At 43.2% G+C, this 14,823-nt stretch overlaps 2 protein-coding genes across 2 annotated transcripts; one reads left to right on the top strand and one right to left on the bottom strand.

The window, feature by feature from the left end:
• Nucleotides 1-2,360: 2,360 nt before the first annotated feature.
• On the top strand, nucleotides 2,361-7,546 carry sumo1 (small ubiquitin like modifier 1). Its single transcript, XM_033616100.2, has 5 exons — nucleotides 2,361-2,487; nucleotides 2,861-2,935; nucleotides 4,422-4,499; nucleotides 4,693-4,764; nucleotides 4,913-7,546. The coding sequence occupies exons 1-5, from the start codon at nucleotides 2,476-2,478 to the stop codon at nucleotides 4,979-4,981; spliced, it is 306 nt and encodes a 101-aa protein (XP_033471991.1). The 5' UTR covers nucleotides 2,361-2,475; the 3' UTR covers nucleotides 4,982-7,546.
• An 833-nt stretch (nucleotides 7,547-8,379) lies between these two features.
• On the bottom strand, nucleotides 8,380-9,384 carry LOC117250092 (claudin-34-like). Its single transcript, XM_033616099.2, has one exon. It carries the CDS (start codon nucleotides 9,250-9,252, stop codon nucleotides 8,515-8,517), a length of 738 nt encoding a protein of 245 aa, XP_033471990.1. The 5' UTR covers nucleotides 9,253-9,384; the 3' UTR covers nucleotides 8,380-8,514.
• Between the last annotated feature and the right edge of the window lie 5,439 nt (nucleotides 9,385-14,823).

Raw genomic sequence — 14,823 nt, 5'->3', positions numbered from 1 at the left:
TACTGACAGTTCACAACCGGAAATCATAACTTTTATTCTGGGTTACTTGACCGGTCTTTAGCCCTCAACCTCGTTGGAAGAATCCAACAAAAACACAAGCTGTGATGTCACAGACATGTATTGGCTTCCTGTCAAATAAATACATCTGATAACAGCTGTGCGGAAATATAATCTGGTTTCATCCAGTTAATGATCCTGATTTATTCTCTGTTACTCCACACGAGCCTCCAGTAGCTATAATAAATTCTTAAGGAAAGGTCTCCGTCACCCTTAAAGGGTAACTTAAGTATTTCTCAACTTGGACCCAGTTTTCCCACTTATCTGTGTCTAAGTGACGAACGGGAACAAGTTTTTAAACTGGTCCAGTGTTGAGCAAGACGGCTGCAGTTGGCAGCAGCTAATCAGGCTGCAGTGTAACCAAGTGGGGCAATTGTGCAACCTCAATTTACATCCGCTTAAAGTGTGTTGCTGACAGGCTCAGATTATTATTACAGATAGGACAAACATTTGTGTTACAGAGTAAGATCCATTTTGGATGTTAAAAACAGCCCTGACATCACCATCACCAAACCCACAAGACTCCATGTAAAAAAGCGGTAATTTTAACGTGGGTAGAGGCAGCATGTTGTCACATCTAACTGGGTGATTAAAGGTTTAATATCAACCAAACCAGAGCTGGTGATTGTTGGAACAGTAGAAAGATGAACGGAGATGATTTCTGTGAGTTTTATTTTGTGTTTGTCAACTTTATATAAAGCAGGTTTTACAGGGATAAAATTACTGATTTTTTAAATGGAGTCTGGTGGGTTTGGTGACGGTGATTTCAGGGCTGTTTCTGGTCAAACAAAAAGGTCTATCTGTGTAGGGATCCTCTCCATAATGCTGTCTGACACTGATAGTAACAACCTGAGCCTGTCAGCGACAACAACAAACACAGTTTAGTGGACGCACATTGAGGGTGCACAATTGCCCCATTTGATTATACTTAGACACAAATATGGGTCTCTTAGCCCTCCTCCAGTCCACCTACCAGCCCCGACTGAGAGTCCCGGTGCCATCATTTACCTGCAAAACTGTGGTGGATCTGAGGAGGTCAAAGGCGCCGGTGACCCCTGTTTCCATCCCTGGGGTCAGTGTGGACATTGTGAAGGACTACAGGTACCTGGGAGTGCATGTGGACAATGAACTGAAGCCCTCTACAAGAAGGGCCAGAGCCATCTTTGTTTCTGAGAAGGCTGAGGTCAGGAGCACTCTCAGTGACAGACTCAGTCCCCCATGATGCACCACAGAGCGCAACAGGAAGTGGTTCCTACATTACATTTATAGTTCATAAGTATACATTGAGTGCAATAATTCATCTGCGCAATATTTCTCTGTATACGACTTTATCATGCACATAACTGTACGTATTCCATATGTTTACTTTTATTCTATTCTTGTTTATTATATCAAAGTATATATTGTAGTTAAATTTCACACTTATAGCCTCAAAATATATCAAAAAATATATATTTTATTTTTAATAATTTAATATCTTAAGTACCAGTGATAAACATTGTAGCATAATGCACATTTTCTTTTTACTTTTTATTTTAACATACATTTCTTTTTTAAAAAATGTATTTTATTGCTTTTATATTTACATACTGATTATCTATCTATCTATTCTTTACATCAGAGCAACTGTAACGAATCATAATTTCCACTCGGGGATCAATAAAGTATTTCTGATTCTGATTCTGACTCTTAGATTGTTCTGCATAAAACAATTAACTGTGTAAAATTGTAAATAAGTGTACCCTTATTCCTGAATGACCGCTTTTATTTTGTTTTTTATTTCATGTCTGTTTTAACCCTTCATTATCATTTATTGATGCTTTGCACTTTAGCTCAGCTATAGTAATATTATATAATATGATCTGTATTTAAATGTCATATGATGTGCCTTTTTGACTGTAAATACGATTCTTGACAAATGATAAAGATTTTGTATTCTATAAAATTATACACTTAATATATCCAACAAATCTTTTTTTAATACAGTAATAATAATAATAATAATTTATTATTATTATTACTATTATTATTATTATCATATTTTCATTATTATCATTAACCTTATTATTATTATTTTATTGTATTTTTTACCGTTCAGTTCTAGGGGAAAAAAAGTAAAACTTCCGGAAGTGACAGAGAATTTCTTTTTTATTTAGAATTTAAAATAACAAAATTAATTAGATATCAAAGAGCACTATTAGCTGGAGTATCATAATAACAAATAATAACTCTGACGTTTAAAAGAAGTGAGATTCCAGTTGCGATATCGAAACATTCTTATTTTGACAGAAACCACCAGCATACGTCACTTCCCATCACTTCCGGTTCGGTTGTATTCCATAACAGAGCTGCGACTGGACGCTAACGTTAGCTGCACCTATTGTCGGGATATTTTAACCACAGAAACAGAGGGGAAACATGTCGGACACGGTGAGACACAACCTGTAAAGACTTTTTATTCTCCACAGTCTGGAGGAAACGCAACAGGAGGCTCGGCGGTGGTTTTAATGGCGGCTGCCTCGTTTGTGATAATTGAACATGCTAACTGTTAGCTCGCTTAGCTTCAGGCCCAGAGCTCACAGCTTGCTTATATAGCTGCTTAGCTTCGCGGCTAGCTTTGGTTTTACTTCATATCCAGAGCTGAGCAGCGGTACACACATCATGTTGAAACCGAAACACACACATCAGGAGTATTAGTGTTGTATCAGCGATATTGAGCCCCGGGCCTGTTCTCTAATGTGTGTGTGAGTGTGTGAGGCGTTTACATGTTGTATGACGCTTGTATGTTGTTTATGATTATTAGGAGACGAAACCGTCCAGCGGAGACGGAGGGGACAAGAAGGACGGAGAGTACATCAAGTTAAAAGTGATCGGGCAGGTGTGTATGGGTGATGGAGGGGTGAATATGAAGCCATGAACATCAGCTATTGATGTCCATTCACATTTTGGTGCTTACCTGGGCCATGAAGAGATTAAAATATAATTAATCCAAGTGAATACATTCCCATTAATGCAGTTTGGGTAGTTATATGATTATATGATGTAACACAAGCTTAAGAAGTTCATCTTTAACCAGTGTAAGTAAGTCAAATAAATGAAACTAAAGTACTTGAAACTGTATTTTACAGCATAATTGCCAGCGAGAGATCAGGTTTTTATTGCATCAATAATGATAATAAACTTTGTGTATAGCGCAGTCACAAAATAGTAACAAATAACAACATTGAACGTAGGGTGAGACGAGGCAAAACAGAGTGTGTAATAAAAGGTGTACTGTAAAAACACCTCCCTGAGAGTTTGCTAACCTGAGTTGCACAGCTGCGGGGAAACTATGGAAAACACCGGGTTTCCTTTTGCAACGAGGGTTATGAGGGTTCGACCTGAGGAGCGCAGACATGTAGGGCTTTAAAAGTTATAAGTAAAGGGTTAAAATCTGTTTTATACCTAACAGGGTTAGCGTCCCAGGGGTGGCAGTGATGTGGTCTTGTCTCTTGGGATTTGTCAAAAGTGTGGCAGCTGAGTTTTGAGCGAGCCACATCAGACAGGAAGTGGCCTTTTGGTTGAGCCCAGAATCTAGATGTGACAAGATGAAAGCATGGATGACTTCTTCAAGGTCCACTTGAGATAAAAAAATGTTTTACTTTTGCGGTGTTTCTAATTTGAAGAAAGCAAGATTGAACAATGTTGGTTATTTGTGTGTTGAAACAGAACTCAGAGTCAAAGGTGACGCTCACATTGCGGGGACAGGTTCCCAGAGTTCTTTCTTAAGTCACAGGTCAGGTTTTGGGGTCCAAAAAAGGACCTCAGATTTGAACTCATTGAGCCGGAGGAAGTTTTGTGACATCCAGCACTTAATATCTGAGAGGCAAGACATAACATTCAAGAGACTGTCAGGGTTACAACCAGTCAGTGGAACATAAATATTATACCTACAGATCATCTGACCCAGAGGAAGCATATAAAGAGAAAACAGGAGAGGATCCAGCACTGACCCCTGAGGAACACCACAGGACAGGAGGGCGGGGGATAAGGGATATTCTCCCATTACAACAGAGAACGTTTTAGCAAAACCAGGCAAGAGCACTGTCCTTAATCCTTAAACATAGTTTTTAGGGTGGTTATAAGGACACCGGGTTCGACCATATCAGCTCGTATGAACTCCGATCAAACCAAATTAAAGTTGAACAAGCCCTGAATTTGGCGGCAAGCTGGGTACGAAATCCTGATTGATGTTGATTGGGAGGCAACAGACTTTTCTACTTTCTACAACTCGCTTGTTGTTCCTTTCTTTTAACGTCCCACAGCAATAATGACGTTGTTTTGTAATCGACAAAAAAATCATCACTTTCTCTCTCCGCCCACAGGACAGCAGTGAAATCCACTTTAAGGTCAAAATGACGACACATCTGAAGAAGCTGAAGGAGTCTTACAGCCAGAGACAGGTATGAGGAAAGAGGGAAATAACCGTCAGCCACTTCCTGTTATGAAATCACACAAGTTTGATTCACCTTGATAAATTTGAATGACTTTAAAGTCAAGATTTCGCTTCTGGGGATTCCCGGGCTAACTCTTGATGAAGAGCACTAGAGACCATTATTCCAGATTACATTGAGTTGTGTGTTTTTTTTTTTTCAGGGTGTTCCAGCAAGCACGCTAAGGTTTCTGTTTGAAGGACAGAGAATCGCAGACAACCAAACTCCGAAAGAGGTGAACTTGTGTCTCCTGACTTGAGCATCCCTTCGCCAATATTGTGAATAATCTGGACAAGTACACCAACTAGTTTACTTTTAAAGGAATAAAAAACATATTAAAGTGTGACACTAAAACACATCTCTCCTCTGTTTGTCCACGTCAGCTGGGGATGGAGGACGAGGACGTCATCGAGGTTTATCAAGAACAGACTGGCGGACTTTGGAATGATTAAACTCTTCTGCATTTCTAAATCTTTTTTTTCCCTTTATTTTGTATTTTATTTTGTATGTATGTACGTATAATTTTGTTTAGTTTCAAACCATCTGGATCAAAAGCGACTCTTATCAGGGCTTCCATGTGTGAGGGCAGACAGGTGAACAGACTGAGGTAAGGACGGGGAGAAGGGCAGCGGCTCACGTTGTCGACTCTGGCAATAGCATTCAACGTGAGTGTTACACCCAAATTTACATAGGCAGACATTTTGGTTTTGTTTGGGTTCTTTTTGTCCCGTCTTGTTTTGGGGTGTCAGCAGAAGCATATAATGTCATCAAGGAACAATATGCATTAAAGGAATAGTTCACCCAAAACGGAAAATGTTGTCATCTAATTACGTTGTCCATCTTTATGCACAGTCTGTGGTAATAACCAATCCTCACAGCCAAAAAACGAACACGTGGACTCTGCAGCAAAAAACACTTTGTCATGGCAGCTTTTCAAAAACAATTGCGATGCATGTTGCGACGTTTCGAGACATTTTTTGGTAGTGAAGATCGCAAAAGTAGTTGTGATGCTGTCTCGGATTCGGACCAAAATGGCTCAACTTTGTCTGTAAACCTGTTAATAAGCATTAGGTTACGTTAGCCATGTGATGCTAACAGTTAGCCCTGTCACTGTGTGACTGTCCCTGGTGCAGCAACAGAAAAAAAGAGGCGCTGAGCAAATCAATACGCTGCACGCAGCTCCATAATTAGATGAGGTGTTACTCGTTTTAATTAGTCACAATTGTGGTAAAGATGTGATTGCAGGGTCGCTCAGAATTCAGGGATTGGCTGACATTAGTTGTGAAATCCTGGAGCGACTCTGGGGACAGACGGAGCAGCAGAACGCCAGTGAAATTGAAACTTAACAGTTCACAAGTTTGCTTTCACTCACAAACAGCTGCTCCTGTCTTCCATCAACTGATGGGTTATCAACCAGGCGACTCAAACTGCTGCTTAGAAAAAAGGAAGCGCTCCGCCTGCGTTGCGTTCAAGGACCTGCAAAAACCTCAGAATTTCAAGATGTGACACAAACGGATATAAGGACACACAGTCAAGGAAAAAGACGGGGCACGCCGCTTTACGACAGCGTTAAATTTGTGGCAGCCTGCCACGATTAAATCATTTACCGCCACCGTTTTGATTCACTGTTTTTGAAGCTGAATCCTGTTGAAATATATGTATTTCGTTCGGTTGTTTGTAGCACCACGTTCTCGCAGCGCAGAGCGACTCTGGGCACAGACGGAGCAGCAGCACGCCAGTGAAAGTGAAACCTATTTTCGCTCACAAACAGCTGCTCTCATCATTCCATCTGATCCGATCAGCGCCTGTGCTGCATTCACAGACCCAAGAAATCTGCTCGCGATACGATATTATCACGATACAATATATTGCGATATTTTTACCTTAATTCAGCAGCGAATTATGTGCCCAAAGGAAACTTGGTTGTCATCAGCAGGTTTATCGAATAAAATGTTCTAGTAGGCTCCCAAGAGTTCAGTTTGTCTTTGTCGTATCGATAATTTATACAATAAAAAAACGATACCTGGTGTCCGATATGATATTGCCACACAAAAATATCGTGATACTGTGCCGTATTGATTTTCCCCCCCCAGCTGCGCTGAATCAACTCAAAGGTCTGGAGCTGGTGATTTTGGGTGCACTTTTCCTTTAACTCTGTGATTATAAACACTGGTATCATCTTGTATTTCCTTTGAGGCGCAGATGCAGGTGTTTGTACACACACACACGTCCCCTGTGTGACGTTCAGGACCACGCTCTGTCTCTGTGGCTCCATCTCTGTGACTCCTCCCACTTTGTCTCTGATTTGAATAGAAAGAGCTGCACCCGTCATAAAATTGTAAAATGACCACAGTAACCGACTGATGCAGAAATATCTGAGATTTTAAAGACATTTTTAATGATCCTTGTGCTTTACTTGTATATGTTGTATTCAGTATTAGAGTGTTTGAATGATATGCCATGTGTATCTCCAGTGTCGTCTGTTTATTTATACCTGAGGGAATCATTCTGTATATCTAAATATGTACCCGCTATGGAAATATTTTCGCTGGCTGACGGTCACGCAGTCGGTGTGGCGTCAGCGCTTGTTTTATAGCTTCTCTTTGTGTTCTTTTGGAATGAAGCTCTTCTTCTGTGTACTGTATGAAGTTCCTCAAGAAGGTTGGAATCATGAGCAGCCCCGAGCGGTGCGCGAGCAGATGATGCATGCTGGGAGGTGAAGTAACTACTCCTTAAAATTCGAATTGCCTGATTAAAGCTGCAGTGGGTGATGGTTCAACTCAGATTCTCAGTACCCACAAATGTTGAATTAAGCGACGCAGCATTTCCCAGAGGTGTCCCTCAAGGAAAAAAACCACCAACATTGGATTTTCTCGACCCCGACCGACTGTTCATCATCCTCTCCATGAGGTGAGGGGACTGTTCATCATTAGAGGAACATTGATACAGATGGTTTGAAATTCTGGAGATGAGCTTTTTTTTTTCCTTTTTTTTTGAATAAAATATTTAAGAAAATACGACGATGTTTTTCAATTCAATTCAATAGAACTTTATTTATCCCAAAGACAATTCTTGTGCCAGAGAATGCTTCAAGTACAGTAACAACAATCATCGTAGCGACCAGAACACTAGCCACACTAGCATTTCTTTCATGCCTGAACGTAAACAAGGTGCCACAGTTTATTAGAAAGTACCAAAGTGAAGCTTAGAAGGAAAATCCAATTAACAACATGCTCTGTGACTAATTCATCTCAAGTAAGTCACAAATATCAACTTTGCTGTTTTAAAATCAGTTCAAGTTCATGTTGTCAGATGTGTCGAAGTAAAGCTGCTGGATTGTCCTCGACCACCCAAACTGGTCTGCAGTCCACTTTGTAAGGGAGTCAGTGAGTCAGTCACGGGTAGACTGACTGAGTCCCCCAATCCCAAATGGATCCCTTACAGACTCATTGACTCAAGCCCTAAGCCCTTACAGACATAGGACCAATTCCATTTCTTCCCCTCAGGCCTTGTCTTGGCCCTTCCCCTTGGTTTTGCTAGTTCACGTGAGGGGAAGTGGTGTCCCAGTTGGGCCAAGGGCCAAGACAAGGGCTAAGGGGAAGAAATGGAATTGGTCCTAGGTCTGTAAGGGCTTAGGGAGTCTGAACACCTGGTCCAGTGTGGGTTGACGAGCCTGAGTGCTAGCGTTAGCATCAGAGGCTGTGCTAGCTCGGACCTCAGGGTTCTCTGCTACTTTGTGTTGAGGTGATATTTCAGGCGTGAAGTACTCCGATGGTACGAAAACTGGACGGTGCTCTCGTCGTCGTTTCCATGTGAGGACCCTTGACTGGAAGCTGATTTGTGATCGCTTTCAGTCGTTTTTTCGATAGCAGCCGACACAGTTTAACCTGATACACAGGGTTCACTTGACGCCACAAGATCAGCGTAGCTCCTCAGAGTGCTGTCCGACATTTAGGAGTTCGTGTTAAACGTCCGAACAGACCGATCACAAGCGTTCGTGAGACTCAAACGCTGGGTTGTGTTTTCCCTGCGCTCCCCCGCTGTCAGTCCCTGGCTGTGACCCGTCCAGGTGCTGTGACCTCACTGGTAACCTGTACATACAGAAGATGACCCCAGAGACGACCATCAGGACTGCCCCCACCATCCCCACCACGATGCCGCACCCCACGTGTTGAGAGTCAGGCGTCTGCGGCATTTTGAACTCCGGGGGGAACTTGATGGTCTGATTGGTCACCACCGAGCTCAGGTTCCACAGGAGAGGTACAAGTGACATCACTGCAGCTATCAGGCACAGCACACCCGTGGTGACGAACGCCAGGCGTGTTGGAGAGTCCTTCGCCATCCCAAAGTAGACGTTCCTCATGGCATAAACGCCGCCAGCGTTCCCACAGAGCCCCACGATTAATGACAGGAACATGAGCACCTGACCTGCTGTGATCTCCGGTGGCGTGAAGGCCTCGGTCAGGCTCATGTACCTGCAGTGCATGACCACGAAGCCGGGGGTCACCGTGTGGTGGCTGTTGAAGCAGGCCCGCCACAAGCCCACCCACGCCACTCCGGAGCTGATGACCTCCCTGTCGGACACCAGCCAGACCCTCCACTGGATGAGCCCCAGAGCCACAGCGGTGAGCGTCCAGCCGACGCAGCCCATCCAGAGGGCGCCGAGCTGGGAGTGGGCGGTGTGAGCCAGGTAGGGCATAGCGGCGGGGCCACGATGGAACATCAGGTGACCAAGAAAGACCCAGACCCGCCCAGACTGAGCGTCATCAGGAGGTCAAACACAGGAGGAAGGTGTGACCTCGGAGTCAGACTTCATATCCAGCAGGATGTGTCTCTCTCTCCTCCTCCTCTTTACTCCCTCTCTGCCTCGCAGGTCTGATGCTCCTCCGTCTCCTGGGTTACCGGGCTGGCAAACAACACCTGCAACTCCCTCTGAGAGCACACACACACACACACAAGGGTTCAAGAACAAAACAAAACATCTCCTCAGGATAGCAGTGAAACACAAATTTGTCTCAAAGGTGCAGATGTTATAGAGCTCTGTTCATTTGGATATCAGTGTACCTTAAAGGGACGGTTCACCCCCAAATTAAAAACACGTATTCTTCCTCTCACCCGTGGCGCTATTAATCAGTCTAGATAGTTTTTAAGGACCCTTTCCGGCATTTCATCGTGGCATTGACCACCACACCTGGCTATGTCTACTGGCCTTTTCTGGTATATCTCAGTGGCGTTTGAGCCAAAGATCACAGGTACTTTTACCGACCCTTCCTGGCATTTCCCAGTAACGTTCGAGCCATCAAACTTGGGTGTTTTTACCAAACCTTCTCGGCATTTCTCAGTGGCGCTTGAGCCAAAGATCACAGGTGTTTTTACCGAACCTTTCTGGTGTTTCTCAGCGGTGTTTAAGCTACTGATAGTAGGTATTTTTTCTGGCATTTCTCAGCAGCGTTTGAGCCAAAGATCACAGCTGTTTTTACCAATCCTTCCTGGCATTTCTCAGTAACGTTTGAGCCACCAAACTTGGCTGTTATACCAACTGTTCCAGCATATCTCAGTCGCATTTGAGCCATTTTTTCTGACCCTTTATGGCATTTCTCAGTGGCGTTTGTGCCAAAGATCACCGGTGATTTTACCAAACCTTTCTGGTGTTTCTCAGTGGTGTTTGAGCTACTGATAGTAGGTATTTTTTCTGAGCCTTTATGGCATTTCTCAGCAGTGTTTGAGCCAAAGAAAAAAACAGCTGTTTTTGCCGATGCTTTCTGCCGTATCTCAGTGGCGTTTGAGCCACGAACTTGGGTGTTTTTACCGAACCTGTCCGGCATTTCTCAGCAGTGTTTAAGCGATTAATCCCAGGTGTTTTTATCAACCCTTCCTGGCATTTTCAGTAATGTTTGAGCCACCAGACTTGGGTATTTTTACCAACCCTTCTCGGCATTTCTCAGTGACGTTTGAGCCAAAGATCACAGCTGTTTTTGCCGGTCCTTTCTGGCGTATCTCAGTGGTGTTTGAGCCACACACTTGGGTGTTTTTACTGTCCCTTTCCAGTATTTCCCAACAACGGTTAAGCCATCAATCCTGGATGGTTTTACCGACCCGTCGTGACTTTTGAGCCACTATATCCAGGTTGTTTTCACCAGTCTGTCCCTGCTTTTGCAGCGACATTTATCCGACCAAACGTGGGTATTTTAAACCAAAACATGATCTTTCCAAACCATAACTGAACTGTTTCCGTGCCTGAATTTAAACACACATTAACCAAAGCGTTGTTGACGATTGTAACGTATCCATGGTTTACAGAAATGGTAAAAATCTTGTGACCCGCAGTGGTGGACAAACACCTCTGTAGCCTGCGGCGTTTATTAGACGTGGTCAAAATCAAACTCACATCACGGCTGGTTTGTTTGTGTCAGCGCAGAGCGTCCATATTTGTTTATCACCTTCTGTTGTTTGATTTTCATAAAAGTCCGAGCTGTTAAATCCCCAAATAAATGAGCAATATGAGCCGTCGTCCGTCTCTTAGTTTGGTCTCTCTGCTTTTTGTGCTTCAGATTAAACGATTTATTTTGTACGTTCATCTTCAGGAGAAAATACTACAGACTAACTTTATGATGTTAACTGCGTCAAAGAGCAACGTACATTTGAATAATCAAAGGCTTTATGTCATAAAGGAGACTTGCATTAAATATGATAAGGATTTTATTGTCTTAATTATTATAACTGATTGATACAACATCTTAATTCATTATCAGTTATTCACCTGAAAGCAGCAATACAGATTTTAATCTCGTACCTGTTGTGCTGAGCTCCTTCTGAGACGCCTTCAAACGCTGAGACAGAACACAGACTGAAAGCCTCCAACAGGAAGGTGGTGTTTTCACTCACACACTCAGCACCACACTTCCTCATCGTCCTGTACCAATAACCTAGATACAGTTTCCCGTCATGTCGTGAGCTGTAAATGATCGACAGAATATGAGCTCAGATGGAGAGGTGCGGTGTTGTCGTTACTGTCATTTAGTTTTACAGTTCTCCCTCTGACAATATTCTTTTATTGCACTTATGTTTGTACCTGGAGCCTGGAGCTGACCCTGCTTTTGCTCCTCCTGCTGCTGAGACATTTACAGGCTGAAATCTGGAGATGAGTTCAGACATTTAACAATAATATCGCTCCAAAAGAGAGAAAAATAAATTTAAGAAAGGCGCCGTTCAAGAACAAAGAAGCAGCTGTTTTTTTAACCGACCCTTTCTGGTGTTTCTCAGCTGCATTTAAGGCAACAAACTTGGGTGTTTCATCTGACCCTTTCTGGTGTTTCTCAGCTGCATTTAAGACAACAAACTTGGGTGTTTCATCTGACCCTTTCTGGTGTTTCTCAGCTGCATTTAAGGCAACAAACTTGGGTGTTTCATCTGACCCTTTCTGGTGTTTCTCGGTTGCATTTAAGGCAACAAACTTGGGTGTTTCATCTGACCCTTTCTGGTGTTTCTCGGTTGCATTTAAGGCAACAAACTTGGGTGTTTCATCTGACCCTTTCTGGTGTTTCTCAGCTGCATTTAAGACAACAAACTTGGGTGTTTCATCTGACCCTTTCTGGTGTTTCTCAGCTGCATTTAAGGCAACAAACTTGGGTGTTTCATCTGACCCTTTCTTGTGTTTCTCGGTTGCATTTAAGGCAACAAACTTGGGTGTTTCATCTGACCCTTTCTGGTGTTTCTCAGCTGCATTTAAGGCAACAAACTTGGGTGTTTCATCTGACCCTTTCTGGTGTTTCTCGGTTGCATTTAAGGCAACAAACTTGGGTGTTTCATCTGACCCTTTCTGGTGTTTCTCAGCTGCATTTAAGACAACAAACTTGGGTGTTTCATCTGACCCTTTCTGGTGTTTCTCAGCTGCATTTAAGGCAACAAACTTGGGTGTTTCATCTGACCCTTTCTGGTGTTTCTCGGTTGCATTTAAGGCAACAAACTTGGGTGTTTCATCTGACCCTTTCTGGTGTTTCTCAGCTGCATTTAAGGCAACAAACTTGGGTGTTTCATCTGACCCTTTCTGGTGTTTCTCGGTTGCATTTAAGGCAACAAACTTGGGTGTTTCATCTGACCCTTTCTGGTGTTTCTCAGTTGCATTTAAGGCAACAAACTTGGGTGTTTCATCTGACCCTTTCTGGTTTTTCTCAGTGACATTTAAGACAACAAACTTGGGTGTTTCATCTGACCCTTTCTGGTTTTTCTCAGTGGCCTTTAAGACAACAAACTTGGGTGTTTCATCTGACCCTTTCTGGTGTTTCTTGGTGGCATTTAAGGCAACAGACTTGGGTGTTTCAGCTGACCCTTTCTGGTGTTTCTCAGTTGCATTTAAGGCAACAAACTTGGGTGTTTCATCTGACCCTTTCTGGTTTTTCTCAGGTGCATTTAAGGCAACAAGCTTGGGTGTTTCATCTGACCCTTTCTGGTGTTTCTCAGTTGCATTTAAGACAACAAACTTGGGTGTTTCATCTGACCCTTTCTTGTGTTTCTCAGTTGCATTTAAGGCAACAAACTTGGGTGTTTCATCTGACCCTTTCTGGTGTTTCTCAGTTGCATTTAAGGCAACAAACACGGGTGTTTCAACAGACCCTTTCAGGCATTCTCAGTGGTGTTTGAGCCACCAAACTTGGGTATTTTTTCCCGATCCTTTTCGGCAACGGTTGAGCCACCGATCACAGGTGTTCTTACCAACCCTTTCTGGCACTGGTCAGTATCTCTCCAGGTCAGATACCCACCCACAGAGGCACCCTTTAGCAGTGGTATGAGATGCAATGGGCGACAGCATTTTCATCGCTCTGAGCAAGACCAAGAAAGGCCGCAGAGATGGATCGGTCAAACAAACTCTGGACATTCACCTGGGAGATCACTCATACTGGAGTTCTCAACAGGCTGAAAAAACTGAACCGAACCGAACCCTGTGAGCTGAAGCCCGAACCTGGCCTGTCCTGAGATCATCAGATAAAATACTAAGCATGAGTCCAACCAAGCCTGACAGCCCCAAAAGTGCTAGGCGGCTTCTAATGTCTGGGACACAGCAGCTGTGTAGCAGCGAGAGCCACTTTCCACACTGTATTTCCCCGCCACATTTTTGGTCTGAACCCATTGTTGTCCAATCTTTTGGGCTCAGGTTGAGATTGAGAACTCTTGCTCACATGGAAGACATTTCAGTTGGTTGTAATCTGCAACCTCACCACTAGATGCCACCAAATCCTACACACCACACAGATAAAGTGTATCATGTCCAACTTGTCAACCCAGCTGAGGTTTCACTGAAATAAAACATCAACATCTCTGAATAATGACGACCTACCTAAATCAAATCCTAATCCAGCGCCTCAGAAGTATATTTTAGTCGACCTCTGTGTCCATGACCTAAAATCATGGCTGAGTGAGGTCGATGAACTTGGGATAAAAGCGTGTTAAGATATTCTGTGTGTTTAAGGTGGAGTCTGAAACAAAGCCAGACATATTTCCTCAGACCTGTGGGGGATTGGCAGGGAAATCGATTTTCACCACATTCCAGATAAAACTCCTGCTGCTCCTTTATCCAGCAGGTGCAGTAAAAGTCCTGAATGACGGTAAGAGCTGGAAAAAGTCCCGGCATGGGGTTGTAAATGTGTGAGAGGATGTTGAGCAACAGATCAGGAGACGTCAGAGATCATAAACAACAGGAAACTCGCTCTGCATCTGTTTTTTACGTGATCATGAAGACTGAAAACTTTCTTCTTTAAGTAGACACTTAAGTTTACATTAGTGCTCTTAGTGATGACTTCTTATTGTGTTGCTGTCCTGGGTTCAGATCTGACAATAATCTCTTTCCTCGCCCACCATCCCAACCAAAGCAAATAGTACGAACAGTAACGACTCTCAGAGGTCGCAGCAGGGTCACTCTGATTCTGAGACCTGGCTTTGTTCTTCAGATATGACCATTTTCATGTCAATAATTACCAGCAGGTAATTTAAGGTGAGGCAGAAAAGCCTAAAATAGTGTCCATCAATTTTCACCCATTCTTCCCGCAAAAGGCTTCTTGGATTCTTGGGCCGTCTTCATGCTCTGTTCTTTGAGCTCTATCCTCAGATGTTTAATGATGTTTAGGTCGGGACTGGAAGCAGCTGTCAGGCAAGTGTCGTCTCTGGAATGGACGAAATAGTCTTTCCAACAGGTCCAAAGCTTCCCATGAACTCTTTGTGTTTTGGGTTTTGAACTCTGTTATTAAATTAAATTAAATAAATAAAAAAAAAAATCATGGCTCCGGGTTGATGTACACCC

The sequence above is a fragment of the Epinephelus lanceolatus genome, chromosome 24, assembly GCF_041903045.1.
Source record: "Epinephelus lanceolatus isolate andai-2023 chromosome 24, ASM4190304v1, whole genome shotgun sequence".
NCBI lineage: Eukaryota > Metazoa > Chordata > Actinopteri > Perciformes > Serranidae > Epinephelus > Epinephelus lanceolatus.
This window is presented reverse-complemented; position numbering and strand designations above follow the sequence as displayed.

Coding starts and splice junctions, on each gene's coding strand:
- sumo1 (XM_033616100.2), top strand. Junction 4,500..4,692: donor AGTCTTACAGCCAGAGACAG/GTATGAGGAAAG, acceptor TTTTTTTTTCAG/GGTGTTCCAGCAAGCACGCT. Junction 4,765..4,912: donor ACAACCAAACTCCGAAAGAG/GTGAACTTGTGT, acceptor TGTCCACGTCAG/CTGGGGATGGAGGACGAGGA.
- LOC117250092 (XM_033616099.2), bottom strand. CDS start 9,252: ATGTTCCATCGTGGCCCCGCCGCTATGCCCTACCTGGCTCACACCGCC.